This window comes from Triticum dicoccoides, chromosome 5B (assembly GCF_002162155.2).
Source record: "Triticum dicoccoides isolate Atlit2015 ecotype Zavitan chromosome 5B, WEW_v2.0, whole genome shotgun sequence".
NCBI classification, from domain to species: Eukaryota; Viridiplantae; Streptophyta; class Magnoliopsida; order Poales; family Poaceae; genus Triticum; species Triticum dicoccoides.
In genome coordinates, this window is record NC_041389.1 from 146,289,888 (window position 1) to 146,305,593 (window position 15,706).

At 52.0% G+C, this 15,706-nt stretch overlaps 1 protein-coding gene across 1 annotated transcript; it reads left to right on the top strand.

Annotated features, from left to right (window-relative positions):
- The first annotated feature begins 14,441 nt into the window (after nt 1-14,441).
- Nucleotides 14,442-14,814, top strand: LOC119305451. The gene has a single exon (XM_037581961.1). The coding sequence runs from the start codon at nt 14,468-14,470 to the stop codon at nt 14,723-14,725; it is 258 nt and encodes an 85-aa protein (XP_037437858.1). The 5' UTR covers nt 14,442-14,467; the 3' UTR covers nt 14,726-14,814.
- Nucleotides 14,815-15,706: the final 892 nt, after the last annotated feature.

A 15,706-nucleotide genomic window follows, 5' to 3' on the forward strand; every position in this document is an offset into this window, starting at 1 on the left:
GGCGGCGAAGTGGGCGCGGCGGCGCCACGTGGCGGCTCCTGGTTCGCCGGGAGCGGCGGGCAGACGCATCCGGCTCCGTCCGGACGTGTCCGGCGGCGCGGAGAGGAGCGGGGCTAGGGTTAGGGTAGGAAATGATCCCGGATTTCGGGGGGAGGGGTGTTTTTATAGGTAGAAGAAGGTAGGAGTGTCCAAATGAGGTGCGGTTTTCGCCCACACGATCGTGATCCGACGACGGAGAGCAAGGAAGTGACTTAGATGGGTTATTGGGCTGTTTTGGAGGGGTGTTGGGCTGCAACTCAAAAGAGGCCTTAGCGGTTATGCGGTTAACCATTGGAGTACCAAACGAGCTCCAAATGACCCGAAACTTGACAGGTGGTCTACCGGTGCTATACCAGGGCCACTTGGCAAGGCTCGGTCCATTCCGAGAACGTTCAACACCCGCACACAAAAATATACAAGAGGGGTGCGCCGGTGCACGTGGGAGTGTCGGATTGCAAAACGGACAACGGGGAAAATGCTCGGATGCATGAGACGAACGCATATGCCAATGAGATGCACATGATGACATGATATGAGATGCATGACATGAACAAAATGCAAAACGAAAAACAAAACCCAACCACGGAGGGAATATCATAGCACATAGCCGAAAATGGCAAGGGTTGGAGTTACAAAGATGGAAAGTTACATCCGGGGTGTTACAACCGGAAAGGTTTCGGATAGGTTCGGACATTTTTCCGGAGTACTGGGAGGTTACGAGAACCCCCGGGAGAGTATTGAGCCTTCATGGGCCTTAGTGGAAAGAGGAGGCCGGCGGCCAGGAGGTGGCACGTGCCCCCCTAGCCAAACCGAATTGGACTAGGGGAGGGGGCGCCCCCCCCCCCTTTCCTTCTCCTTCTCTCTCTCCCTTCCCCCTTCTCCTACTCCAGAAAGGAAAGGGAATCCTACTAGGACTAGGGAGTCCTAGTAGGACTTACCCCTTGGCGCGCCCCCCTCTAGGCCGCTCACCTCCTCCCTCCTTCCTTTTATATACGTCGGTAGGGGCACCCCAAAGGTACATCCATTGTAGTTTGCCGTGTGTGGTGCCCCCCTCCATAGTTTACCACCTCGGCCATAGCATCGTCGTGCTTAGGCGAAGCCCTGCGCGGATCACATCATCAACACCATCGCCACGCCGTTGTGCTGATGGAACTCTCCCTTGACCGTCCGCTGGATCAGGAGTTCAAGGGACGTCATTGAGCTGAACATGTGCTGAACATGGAGGTGCCGTACGTTCGGTACTTGGATCAGTTGGATCGCGAAGACGTTTGACTACATCAATCGTGTTAACTAAATGCTTCCGCTTTCGGTCTACAAGGGTACGTGGACACACTCTCCCCTCTCGTTGCTATGCATCTCCTAGATATATCTTGCGTGATCATAGGAATTTTTTTGAAATTGCATGCTACATTCCCCAACAAAATTTCCTAGTTGTGAGAGTTCAACGATCAGAAAGTATGACTAGCTTACCTGTTAGCTTTTGGATTTTATGTTTATTAATCATGACCAGCCTAATAAACGTATAAGCTACACTTCCCTAACTTCTTTTTTTATCGGCGCCACCTGCTATCACAGCAGGGTGTTTGGCTGCTGCGAGCAGGCGTTGTACCAAACTATGAAGCCACATGGGAGTGCATATTTTAAATTTATATCCATAATTTCTGGTTGCTAACTGTAGTATTACTGTAGGAAAATCGCACTACAATATATCTAATTAACGAATAAATCAAAACTAAAACAGCCCAACCATATACACTCACCATCTTCGTTGAACCCTGTCGTCCGGGGAATCCCGTCCTTGTTTTATGTAGTTTTATTGTGTTCGTTGGGGCGGCGAGGCGTCCGTAGCTCGGAGTTAGACTAATGAACTCCCGTCGTATCCCTACCCTGACGATGCAGCAAGCGCTGATGAAGGGCGCATGGAGATACATCTTTCATGGACTTTCTTCGATACGGTCGACGTTGGTCTTTGAGTGGATTTACTTGGATCCGGTCGACGCTCATCTCCGATGATCCATGAGGATTCGGCTGACCCTTGTTTTGTTGGTGTGTTTATAGGTATAGACTTTCTAATGTACACTTCTCATCATCGATGGTGGTCGTTTTTCTGGTGCGTTGGTCCTTAGGGGGCTTAGCACAAGGACTTCCCGTTGTCTACCACAACAAGTTTTATCTGACTCCGAGGAGAAAGAAACGATGACAATTTTGTGTCTTCAGCTCGATCAAGTGCTTGTAGTTGTAACTAGATGGTCCTTAGACCTATTTACAGTTTGTGATACTTCTGGACATCTTTGTATCGTTGCGACATATTATTAATATATTAGATGAGTTGTTTTGAGAAAAGAACATACATTCACCATAACATGGACGCATATACCATTTTCTATGCATCTATATTATGGTGAATGCATCTTTTTAAAAGTCCTTCAATCTTTTTTGAAACGAGAAACTTTCGCTACCGTGCCGCTCCACGAGGCGACACCAGGGAGCCCCAAAACAGTAGCCGCCAAGGCCAATCACACCAGCCCCACTGCCATCACCAACAAATGCGACGAAAGCCTATGATGCCTATGAGGTTAACCTGGGGTCACAACTCTCCCTCAATCCAAGCTCCCTATCCCTGTTCGGCACCCCTCCCCCCACTCTGCTTCGCCTCCAAGGAACAAATGTTTTAAGCATCATTATCCCCCCACCCCGCCCACTCCCGCACCGCCAAGCCACATGGGGTGTCAGCATCCTAACAATCTTGGGCACTAATTCACTTGCTCCTGATACGGAGTCTTGGAAGTGCTTCGATTTGATCCCCATTGCAGCGCGCGCTGCATGCTCTTCAGGAGGTTGACACCCCCATACGCGGGATCAAATTAGATGGCTTCCAAGACTCCGCATTAGGAGCACTTGCTCCTGATGCGGAGTCTTTGAAGCTGTCCGATTTGATCCCCGTCGCAGTGCGCTGGTGCATGCTCCACGCCTGCACTCGTCCTGGATGATGTGCATGTGGTTCCCGCTGGTGCCCGAGCTCATGGCCTCCTGAGCATCCCCCTTGACACCCGATCGTTGCATCCCGCCCCGAACCTCCGCATGTGGTTTCCAACACCGTTGCCGGCTTTGTTGCATCCACCCATCCCCTTAGTCCCTCTCCACCCGTTAGCTGCGTGAGGGTTGGAAGAGGTCGAGCCTCTCATGTCGGACTAGTCATTAGTTACGTGTGGTGGTCTTCATCGGATTTGTCCATGGTCGCCCCCACCCTTGCGTTCCGTCCCTACCACTCCCTTGACTTATTTTAACGTCCAATCAATGGCGTGCCTCCTAGTGCGGTTACCCACAAAGGTGGCATTGTGTCTCCAAAAGCGCTGGAGCCCCCCACCTCCTAGTACTCCTTGTGGATTGTCAACATTCATGGCCTTGCCTCCCCACCGAGGTGCTTGTCGGCTCACTGCCGAAAGGAATAGCTTCGCCTTGGGACCGTCCAGTATAGCACGCCCCGACGCTTTTGCCGGTTGTGTTGCATGCATCGCGTGGAGGAGTGGCTGGGGATTGTGAGAAAGTCATGGTTGGTCATCTGCTGATGTCCGAGACTGCGTGGACGCTTCATGTCGTTTTCCATTTCGATGGTGTTGTTTTGATCCCTGATATGCCAGAGTATAGGTGTACTTTGGGATAAATCCCTACTCGGATCGTGTACTTGAGCGACCATGACGTTAGTCCCTTGCGTTGTCATTGTTAACCTCTCCAGTGACGTGGTCTTGAGTGCACCTATACTCGTTTTGTCTCTGTTTGTACAACGACAACCGCTCCCCTGCCCACCCTTCCATGTGGTGCCTCGATGTTGACTTCCGATTGTTGTGCTTGCTCAGTTCCTTTCAATGGCGGCCATTGTGCCACGGGGAGCTTCGTGCTCTTGGTGTAGCCTTGGTTCATCTTTGTTCAAAGGTGGCGCAAGGTGGCCCGCCAACTTGCTAGTCGTCTTGATCTACTATGGTGGATCTCTACTCAAGGTTCCTATTCGAAGAAACTCTCTCGGCTTGCATTTATACAATATCTTGTCCCTTTCGAGCCGAGCCTGCAGTCATGCTTTGACATCCATCGGTTGTGGATGTTCTTGTATATCATGTCGTGGGGGATCGAAACACAGGAGAGTGCTCTCGGCAACTATCTAAGTCTTGGTATTATGGTACTCTCGACAAGACCTCTTCTCCACTTGTGTCTCTTCTAGTGATGGTATTGTTGTCTGTTGTCTGGGACGTGCTGTGTCATGGACTGGTTTTTTCTCATTCCTCTTGTTCTTCATTGGTAGCGGTCATTGTGCTGGTGTGTTGTCCCTGTGGGGCCTTAGCACAATGATTTTCCGATTGTCTATTACAACAAGTTTTGCCCGGCTCTGATGGGGCAATGACAGTGGGGCACCTTCAACTTGCTCCAATATGTGCAGTTGTCGCTAGGTGATCGGCGGATCTAGATGTAGTTTTTTATTTATGATGCTCTTTGTACTGCCATGAAGTTGATGAATAGATCGAAAGTTTTCTCGTAAAAATAAAATAAAAAGTTGGTATAATTTCAGCCCAGTTCATAAATAGGTTATTTCTCCTTGTAAACATATATAAGATTTTTCGTTATCATAAGTTAAGTGTAAACTTAGTTTGTGCAAATTATACGAAAGCAGTAATTCGGTGCCCAGGCTCATCTGTACATGTAATGAAGAAAAAAATTCAAAATAAAATAAAAAAACCATTCTTTTTTGCATGGTAGATAATTTTGTGCGTGAGGTGCACGTAAAGTTTCAAATCATTTGGACATCTGAGTAACTCTAGGTAAAATATATAAATTTAAAATCTATAAAAGAATTTACTGTGCATGTTGAACGAGCATGGTGCCCCGATGTGTGGTTTTGGTAATTGATGACATTCTCTATGGACTAATGGTTGCCTTGAGTTACATTCGTAGGATTTGTCCATAGGCACTTCTTGAAGTCCATGTTTTGGCTTTAAGGAGTTTATGTGCTGATCAAGGTGCTATTCAAGAAATTATCCAAGGATTGGTCATAGAGAAGACATGATACAAGGGTGATCACGACTAATTCAAAGAATGAATCAAGTTGATCAAGACACAAAGCGTACAAGATGTACCGAGAGGGATCAAGTGATCCCATGGTATGGTAATCATTGTCCATTACGCTTTGTGTATTAACCCATGGTCTACATGTGAGTTCTATGCGGGGTTAGGTTGTGGTGTGCAAGTTCAAGTGGAGCATCATGAAGAGATCATCCTTGAAGCTTGCCATCCATTATCGTGACAATGGACTTGTGAAGATGTGCCGAAGAGTGGCTCACCCATAATGGAGTATGGGGAGCAATCTATTTGTCTTCATCGAGCCAATGCAATCAAGAAATATAATCCAACTTGAGAAAGTCAAGATCCTCATCATCTAGCTCAAGTGGAATGTGTACAAGGAAAAGTTTTGCCCTTGATAGGTTTTCCATTTCACCAGTCTCATGGTGGTAGTTGGGAGACTGGGTTGTAGGATCGATTGATGTACTATCAAGGGGGATCTCGAGTGAGTAGCTTGATCGTATCGCTCGTAGAGAGCTCAAACCATTGCATCCTTGCATCATTTTTTTTGTTTTTGTTTGGTGTTTCTCTTTGTGAGTTTTGGAGCTTATGGTCATCTTCTTGACAAGCTCGAGTTCATCAAAAACGAAGTTCATGTGCATCTTCTATGATGTTTTCGATGTGGAAGTTTATGTCGATTATTTGTTGATGGAGGTTTTACTCCTCTATATCATAGGCATGCATCCCTGTCACTGTTGGATAGTATTTGTCGTCATCTATCCAACAAGCTTGAGGTTGCTCAATTTGGAGCTCATATGTAGAAGTTATGGCAGTTCTGGTTTTCTTGCTGCATATGTTTTGCTCAGGGGCTTGCTTGTTGCACCCTTGCGGTAGTACCTCTTGTAAGCGGCAGTACTATTCCCAGTCGGGCGGTAGTACCGCTTGTAAGCGGTACTTCTGCTGTTCCAGTACCACTCACACTTCCGCTAATTCTGGGGGTTCTGTTTTTTGTGTCGGGTTCAGTGGTGGTAGGGCGACAGTCAAGTGCGGCAGTACCGCCTATAAGCGGTAGTACCGCCCCGGTCGGGCGGTAGTACCGCTGCTGCAGTACTGCCGTCGTGCTTTGCTTTGCCCTACCTCCTCTGCTCATGTGTTCTGCTTCTCCGCGGTAGTACCCCTGGGATGAGCGGTAGTACCGCTCCGACGGCACTACCACCCCGAGGTTCCTCGCCTTTGCTCTATTTCCTGGTTCTACCGCCCGAACGGTAGTACCGCTCCATGGAGAGGTAGTACCACTTGTGTGCAGGCTGTGAGCATAATGGTTGGATTTGAGGGTGCCTACAAAAGGGGGTCTTCTTCCCCATTGAACCTTATCCTTCTAGCTTGTGTTCTTCCACCGTTGTTGACCTTCTTCGAGTTTGCTATCTCTCAGTCCCTTCATGGATTCTTGCTAGTTTTGAGGGGAAAGGAGAGAGGAGATCTAGATCCACATTTTCATCAATCACTTTCTCCTCTATGTGAGGAGAACCCCTTGGATCTAGATCTTGGAGTTCTTGGTGTTCTCCTTCTTGTTCTTCCCCTCATATTCCTCCATAGCTTTGGTTGCTTTGGTGGGTTTGAGAGTGAGGGACTTGGGCACTATGTGTGCCTTTTCCATTGCATTAGTTGCATCGGTTTTAGTTCTCCATGGTGATACATGGAAGTGAAAAGTTGAGAAGCTTATTACTCCTCGGTGCTTGGTAGAGCTTGTTCTTGGGTGCTTGGGCGCCCTAGACGGTTGGGGGGGTCTCGGAGCTCAACCATTGTGGTGTAAAGATCCGGGCTTGCGTCGGGGTCTTCAATTAGATTGTGGAGATTGACGCAAGCAATTTGTATGGGTTCCAGTGACCGCTCCCAAGGGTTGTCAAAGTGTACGGGTTCGGTGCCGCCCTCAAGGGTTGCCAATTGTACGGTTCGGCGACCGCCCTCAAGGGTCCGTTAGTGGAATAATGACATCTTTCATTCTACGAGGGCGTGAGGAGATTACGATGACCCTAGTGGCTTCTTGGCGAGCATTGTACCTCCACACCGCTCCAAACAGAGATTAGCATTCGCAAGGGTGTGAATTTCGAAATACATCGTCGTCTCTGTGTGCCTCGATTATCTCTTACCTGAGCCCTTTACTCATGCACTTTACTTTGTGATAGCCATAGTGTTTCATGACATATATCTTGCTATCACCTAGTTGTTCATCCTGTTTAGCATAAGTTGTTGGTGCACATAGGTGAGCCTAATCGATTTAGGTTTTGTGCTTGACAAATTAAACCCTAGTTTTATTCTCAAGACTAAACCGTAATTCTTTTAAGGCATCTATTCACCCCCTTAGGCGACATTCACGATCTTTTACATGTATTATTCTGACCCAATTTGTCTTATTTGCTGAGAGCTATTCAGACGTTCAAATAATATGAAATTTGGAGCGCACCTTATACACCAAATTATCTGGGTGAATATCTGGTGCTCCGGGAGCACCTAGCTTAGGTGCTCTGGAATGCCTCAGCCGTTCGATCTTAGACTCAATATTTAGGGTTAGAGCTCGCGCTTTTTTACAAAAGACCTCGGGAAGTATGATAACTACGTACAGGTCCTATGCATCTTTATATAACCGTTAGATCTAGATCCAGTGGCAGACCTCGCACGGGAGCGTATGTCCTTTTTTTTCTTGAATACGCACGAGTGTGCGTATCATTCATTAAAGAAGAAAGAAGGAAGAGTCCCGAGTCTACGGTTACATTGAAAATTTACATGCCGGGGTTAACCAACACCACCATACACACGAGACACTACTCTCGATCCAGTCCACCATCTTCTACCTCAAACCCTATAGCGTTGCCTCTCATAAGGCCAGACCTAGCCCATAGAGCGCCCTCCTCCTTAATCCTAAGTGAAACCGCAGTGAATGACGGGGTAGCTCCGTTGAACACGATGTCATTTCGGTGCTTCCAAATGCACCACATGACAAGTAGGCATTTGGCGCGAGTGGATCTACGATGAGCAGATGGACGATCCTGACGGAGGCACCAGTCACCAAGGCCTTCACCGTGCTGGGGCTCGAAGTTAGGTCTGTTCTTGAGGCCACCCAGCCAGTGCCACACTTGTTTAGAAAACACACAGCCCACAAGAAGGTGCTGAATGGTTTCGTCATCTTGGTTGCAAAGTGGGCAGGAATCCTGGTGAGGTAAACCACGGCGGGCCAGCCGGTCGGAGGTCCAACATCTGTTCTTTAGGGCAAGCCAGGTGAAAAAGTGGCATCACAAGGGCGCCTTCGACTTCCAGGTGAAAGCCGCTGTCTGGGAGACGATGCGCCCCATGAATCCAGCGGCATAGGCAGATCTAGAGGAGAATTGTCCGTCCTTCTCCAGGACCAAGAAAGTGTATCCTCAACATCGTTCGAGAGCTGCCATCCAGAGATTAGGGTCCATAACCGCAAGAACTCGTTCAGATCTTGGGGTGAGAGGTTGGGGCCAAGGTCCCGAACCCAGCTATCATTGGGTAGAGCATCAGCAACAATCTTGGATCTTTCAATCTGGTCCAGAATCAAGCTATGAACTGCGGGTGCAATCTCCTCAATTCTCCATCCGTCCATCCATCTAGCATCCTAGAAGAGGGTAGCTTTGCCATTGCCAATTGTAGTATGTGCCGCCGCATGAACTAAACCTAGAGCTTCAGCCGGAACAGGGATGTTGAACTCAGCCCATGATCGGGCTCGGTCCGCATGTTGTAGCCAAGCCCACCTGGCTCGCAGAGCCTTATTGAGCCACTAAAGATTCGGGATCCCAAGGCCACCCACCCACTTGGGCGTGCACACAGCGTCCCAGGTGACAGAACAGTTTCCTCCTTGGGCATCTTTCTTCCCGCACCACAGAAAGCCTCGGGAAATTTTGTTGAGGGCCGCAAGGGTTTTGGCAGGTAGATCAAGCGCTAGCATGGAATGGATTGGGATTGCACAAAGCATAGATTGGATTAGAAGGAGCCGCCCACTTTTTGGCATAGATGCAGCCTTCCACAGAGGCAGACTGTCGCCCACATGATCCACCAGCGGCTGGAGCTGCACCGAGCTTTGTTTCCGGAGTGTCAATGGCAGACCCAAGTACTTGCACGGGAAAGCGGAAAAAGGGCATCCCAGCATGGAAGATAGAAGCTCAATCTCCTCAGGAGAACATCGAATGGGAAGAACCAAGCTCTTGGCCAGATTGACAGACAACCCAGAAGCTTGACCAAACAGAGTCAAGATCACGCTGCAGGTTGCAGCCTCAAGTTCAGTTGGCTTGATGAAGACCACAACATCGTCCACAAACATTGAGCCGCGCTATTGCATGCCAGATCGAGCCAAGGGAGCAAGAAGGCAATGCTCGGGAGCAAACTGGAAAAGCGCAAAGAGGGGCTCCATACATAGGATGAATATCATCGGCGACAATGGATCACCTTGCCTGAAGCCTTGACACGCCAGGATTGGCTTGACTGGGCGGCCATTTATCATGACTCGCGTGGAGGAGGTATCGAGCAGTCCACAGATCCAGGTCAGCCACTTGTGGCCAAAGCCCATACGACACAGGACCTTGATCAGGAATGGCCATTGAATAGAGTCGAAAGCTTTAGTAATGTCGAGCTTGAGCAGGGCTGCAGGACTCCGTAAAGCATGAAGGTGTCGAGCCATGCATTGCACGAGCATGAAGTTATCGTGGAGGGAATGCCCTTTGAAAAACGCGCTTTGGTGGCATCCCACAAGCTTCGGAAGTTCCACCGCAAGTCTTGTGCCAAGGATCTTGTCGAAAATTTTAATCGGGCCATTAACCAAACTGATCGGCCGGAATTCCTTTATATCCACCGCACCGGCTACCTTCGGCAGGAGAGTAACGAGTGCCTTGTTGATGGCAGCCATGCCCCTCGAGTCTCCCAAGTGAAACTGGTGCAACACCCGCATGAAATCGTCCTTGATGATGTGCCAACAGTTGGCAAAAAATCTGCCCGTAAAACCGTCCGGACCAGGAGCCTTGTCGAGTGGCATCGTCTTGATGGTGTTCTCCACTTCCTACTCCGTGAATGGCTCCTCAAGGCTCGCAAGATCCAGGGAGGGAAGATCGAGCAAGTCCAGGTTTATCGCTACCTCCCTACGAGGAGCTCTCCCCAGCAGACCAGTATAGTAGTCATCCACCAAAGCTGAAATATTGTCCTGCCCAGTGTACATTGCCCCATTGTGTTGCATGGCAGTGATCACATTTTTGCGTTGCCTATGCCGGGCCTGCCTTTGGAAGAATTCCGTATTGGCATCGCCTTCGGAGAGGTATAGCAGACGTGATCTTTGCCTCGCGATAGTTCTTTCGAGCGAGCACAACCCCAACAACTTTTTCTTCAGAAGCTTACGTAGGGCATGTTCCTCCTCCGAGAGGGATCTCGATTCCGTGGCCACATCAAGCCTACCAATAACCTCCATAGCAATCGCGAGCTGCAAGCGAACATTGCCAATCCATCTATCGCTCCAGCTTTGAAGTGCTTTTGCCGTGGCGTGAAGCTTATTATCTAGGACCACAAAGGGGTTTCCCTCAGCTGGGACCGCATGCCAGGCCTCCCGCACCGTGTCCATGAACCCGTCGGCTTTGGGACAAAAGCTCTCAAACTTGAACCGCCGTCCAATCTGGAATTCAACATCAAGGTCAACTAAAAGAGGGCAGTGGTCAGATGTTGCCGTGCTCATGGCAGTCAGCAAGTTCCTAGGGAAAATATCTTCCTAGGAGTTGGTTACGAAGATGTGGTCTATCTTCTCCATGGTTGGGTTCCGCCTCTCATTCGACCAAGTGTAGCGTCTGCCATTGGGATAAAGCTCCTTAAGTTCCATCCGGTTTAGGAAGGCATGAAACCTCGCCATCATCCTGCGGTTAAACGTGACTCTGTTCTTGTCTTCGGGATTTACGAGCAGGTTGAAATCACCCACAACTGTCCAAGCACCCGCATGCAGATCACGTACGTCCCTCAATTCTTGGATGAATTCAATCTTATCTGCATCTCCCTGGGGTCCATACACCCCCGTGAGCCACCACATGGGCGTCCCATCTTGGGTGACAAGGCCAGTGACTGTATTGGCCGTGACATGCCTATTTGAGATAGAGACCACCACACTATCCCAAGCTAGGAGAATCTCACCACGAGTACCCACCGCGGGAACATATAGAAACCGTCAAATTTATTGCCAAGACACTGTCTAACAACATCCACCATGATCACTTCCATTTTCGTCTCCTGGAGGCACACAATGCTTGCACTAGAGGCAACCACCACTTCGTATACCGAGCTCCGCCGAGCCGGGGAGTTTAGCCCACGTACATTCCACACAAGAATCTTCGGAGGTTGTGACGACATAGCGAAGGCCTACCACTACCACGGCAGAGCAAACTACTGGCCCTGCACAACCAACTCATCCTTACCCGACAATGGAAAGGCAGAGGCATCCCATCCGAACAAGGCTAGGACCGCTTTGATGTGGCAATCCATCAACGGTTTGTCAAACAAGTCTACGTAGGCCTCAAGTGTCGCGTCACTGATCACATTGCCTTCATTTGCGAGGCAGAGCTTCCGAATGAGAACTGCCTGCTGCTTGGAAGCCCCAGACCCACGCTCCGCTTTGGCCAGCCGAACGCTACGGCGCGGAGTAGTGATTTGTGGCCACTTCTGCCTAGGCCTCCTTTGCTGCTTAGGGACCGCTCTAGCTTGTGGTTGCGCGAGGAGTGGGGTGAGAGTTTGCCCAAACCCAGAGCAAAACTGGTCCACCTGATCCTGGAAGGAAGGCTGAGCCTGTACTCACACCACTGGGGTAGACATGGCATCGACATGTTCAGACAGACTGACCAAAAACCAACCCTCTTTGGACGTGCATGGCTGCGTCACATCTGCATGTCTTGCGGGTCCCAACGGCGAAGGGGTTGCTCCCCCCGAATCGATTGAGCCATCCAACGAGCAACTGGCCCAATGGTCACTTTTTGTCTCGGGGCACGGGAGAATCACTTGGACCGAGCCATGCAGTCCTGCCGGAACGGACAAAGCCCAATCCCAAATCCTGATCGAGGGCGATGGGGCCGCAAAGTTGCCAGGCAGCGCAGGGGGGCCCGTGGATGGTTCTGAACGTGCCAGCCCCCCGCACCGAACCATAGAGCCATGGCCAGAACGCGGGAGCGACAACGAGCCGCGTGGGCCAACCCTGCTTTCCATCGAACGCGGGCCTAGGTCGAGGGGGAGCCAATCTCCTGCGTTCCAACCTCGAGAACCGCACCAACGCTGTCCGCTTCTGACGAGCCGACTGAGGCTGACAGCCAGACTGCGGCAGCTGATCCGATCGTGTCCGCGCCCAGGCTTTCCACTGGCCCACATTGACTGGGCAAGGCACCAGTTTGAACGTTCCGCTGATTTGCCGGCGACGGGGCCGACGCCGCCGAGGAGCCGGCCGGCGACCTAGGCGAGGACGACGGAGCGCGATGGTCGAAACCAGCTCCAGGTGCACCAGTACCACCCCGACCGCCACCCCGAGCATCATCACGGTCGTCTTTCGAGGGCGGCGAGGGGGGCAGCGGCGGCGGTGGGAGAACATCCATCGGAGGCCCGAGACGAACAGCTGCCTCGTGGGTGATGGCAACCGGGTACCAGAGTGCATCCACCTCAGAGTCCGAGCGATGGGAACGTTCACTCCTGCGGCCCGGCTCCTCGACGACAAGGATTCGCCGATCAGGGATACGCGCAGGGTGATCGGTGCGGAGCCACACCCTAAAGCATGCCATGTCGCGCCTCGATTCTGTGGCCTCCGCAACCTTGACGACAAGCCCCAGGCCGAGCAGGAGAGTGTCCGCCGTGCGCCTTGTTCACGAGTTGGCCGGGACCGCATGGAGGATCAACGACACGAAGAACGGCATGGAAATGCCAGTGGCACCGGAGAGACGAGACCAGGGTGAGAAAAGCAGATCAAACAGAGGCGTGCCAGCCCGGCCCCGGCGAAGAATCCGGTTCCTAAGCTCCACAGAATGGCAGAGCACAAGGAAATCCTGCGGGTAGTAGCTCCTGATAGACATGTCCAGGGGCCTGAGCTCGAATTTCTCCACGATTGCCGCAGCTGCCGCGGCGAGGTCCGCCGCCTGCCGGGATCCCACGACGATGACCACGACCGCGCGAGAGAGCTCCTCCTCCAGGACGCGAATGTCGGGCCCAGCCTCCAAGAAGCAGCAGTCCATCTGGTCGTCCGCCACGTACCGCGAAGCCACCGGGGGCACCAGAGAGGCCGCCGGGGCGAACGACACAGAGAACACCGGTCCCGCAACACTGCCAGACGACTCGGCACGGACAACCTGGCTCCACAGCAGACCCACGCGGACGGTCCCCGGCGGCGGCGGAGGGAGCCGTGCCGGGGGCGAGGGGATGCGCGAGGGGAGCGGCGGGAACTGAAGGTCAGCCACGGCCGGGGAAGGAGGGCGGGGGCGCAACGCAGGTGACGGACGGGCCTCCACTGGCGACGAGCTTCGAGGGTGGGGACGCGTGCAGCCGCGGGAGATGTGGTTGAATCCGCCACAATGGACGCACTTGGTTGGATTGGGGCAGTTGCGGGAGATATGGCCGTCATCTTCGCCACAATTGTAGCAGCAACCATGGAGCTCCACCGGAAGGGTCGAACTCCGGGACTGAGACGGCAGAAAACCACCGCCTTGCGGGCGAACGGCCGGCGGCCGGCGGTCCTTCCGGCCACGAACCCGCTGCCAAGGCGCACCCCCATCCTCCGGGCCAGGCGCGGGAGGCGGCGGAGGGACCACGACCATGGAACGGAGCCGGGGGGCGGCGAAGCCCGAGGCAGAGGAGGCCGAGCGGAGCCGGGAGCGGCCGAGGGAGACGAACAAACGGAGGTGGAGCCAGAGAGTTGGACGCGGCTCGCCATGGGCGCCGGGAGGGGGGTGGCCGCCGGAGCCGGAGTGGCTACCGGCGCGGGGGAGCGCAGGGAAGGGGAAACAAGCGGTTGATATCAGCGTCTGTCCTTAGGTTATCCTGGAGCACAGGATATTTTTCCTAAACTATCTATCATGATTTTTTTTAACTTTTTATGATTTTTTCTTGATCAGACGGAAGTGAAACTGGCTCGGAAATTATACACACTTACGTCCCCGTCCCGAGAGACAAGGACAGATGGTCACTGTACACGTACCCTTCCGACGTGGCGCAGCGGCCGCCGAAGCGCTCGCATGCTTGCACACGTAGCACGGGCATACAGTGCGCGCATGCGCACTTACAAAACAGCGGTCGAGGAATCGGCCGGTGAGAGACACGCAAGTAACACACGCCCTTTGCGTACCGATACAGGACGCGTGCAGCCATGGAGCAGCAGGCGAAGGCAAGCGAGGTCGACGGCACGGCTGCCCACCGTGGCGCGCCACGCGAGTTCCTGGGTGCAGACACGGCGGAGAAGCAACGAGGCGGAGGCGACGACGTCGTTAGCGGTGGGGGCGGCGCAGCGAAGCTGGAGAAGGAGGAAGAGAAGGAGAAGACGGCGGCGGAGGGGGTGAAGCCGCTGCCGCACAAGCAGGTTCCGCAGCCCAGCGATGTGTACAACCCGGAGCTCGAGCGCCTCTAAGCTGAAGCTAATTTATATACCGAGTATTGTGTAGTAGCTTGCATCTCGCCTCTTGGTTAATCGTAAGCTAATATACTTCGAGAATTTTGTCTCTGTTTTGCTAATTGTTTACCGTTTGAGATGTGAGGCCTGAGTGTGAACGATAATTTACAAATTTCACCAAATAAATGATGTAGTACTCCTTGTCAGAGCATCAGCCGCGGTCACCTAATTTGAATCCCTATACTCCTGCGCCCGGACGCGTCTGCTGAAGGTGACCGGACGGACATCATTTCTCCTGTTCAATTTCTACAATTTCTACGTACTTCAACATAGCACATAGCAATCCGGCATAGATAACATAGTTCGATAATTCGATACAAAAGATGTTGCAATCCGGCATAGATAACATAGTTCGATACTTCAATACGAAAGATGTCGCGCAAATTCATCGCTAACAGTATTAAAAATCAACTAGTTGTACTTGGCAGGACCCATGTCAGACGAGCGCGGGGCGCCACTGAGCTGATGTTGCTGCTGCCCACCCAGCCAGTCGTCGACGCCCCGAAAGAGCTGTCACCCCAATCCAGCAGCGACCAGCGGAGGGCAATGCGGAGCGCTAGCTCCTCCTCCGATGGGTCGGATTCACCGTCGAACATGACGGACGAAGGCAACGCGGAGCGCTAGCTCCTCCTTTGATAGGTCAGATTCACCGTCGAAAATGATGGGCGGGGGAAGATGAAGTGGTTTGGGGGAGAACTGAAGAGGTGGAGTGAGTACGGACTGAGTTTGATTAGGATTTGCTCGTCGATCGTCATATATTTTTCGTCATATATTTCGTGGGGCTGGAGTGGAGTCATTTTGGGCCATAACGTTCACGAGTGTGCCCGGACATTCCATATCCGTTTCATATTTAGGCTGGATATGAGGGGTGTCGGTCAGCTTGGGCATTTGACCTGTTTGAGGCGCTCGCCTGGATTGAAATTTGGTGACCGGAAGGTC

Bases quoted from the DNA above. Each gene is read 5' to 3' on its own strand.
- LOC119305451 (XM_037581961.1), top strand. From the start codon at position 14,468: ATGGAGCAGCAGGCGAAGGCAAGCGAGGTCGACGGCACGGCTGCCCAC.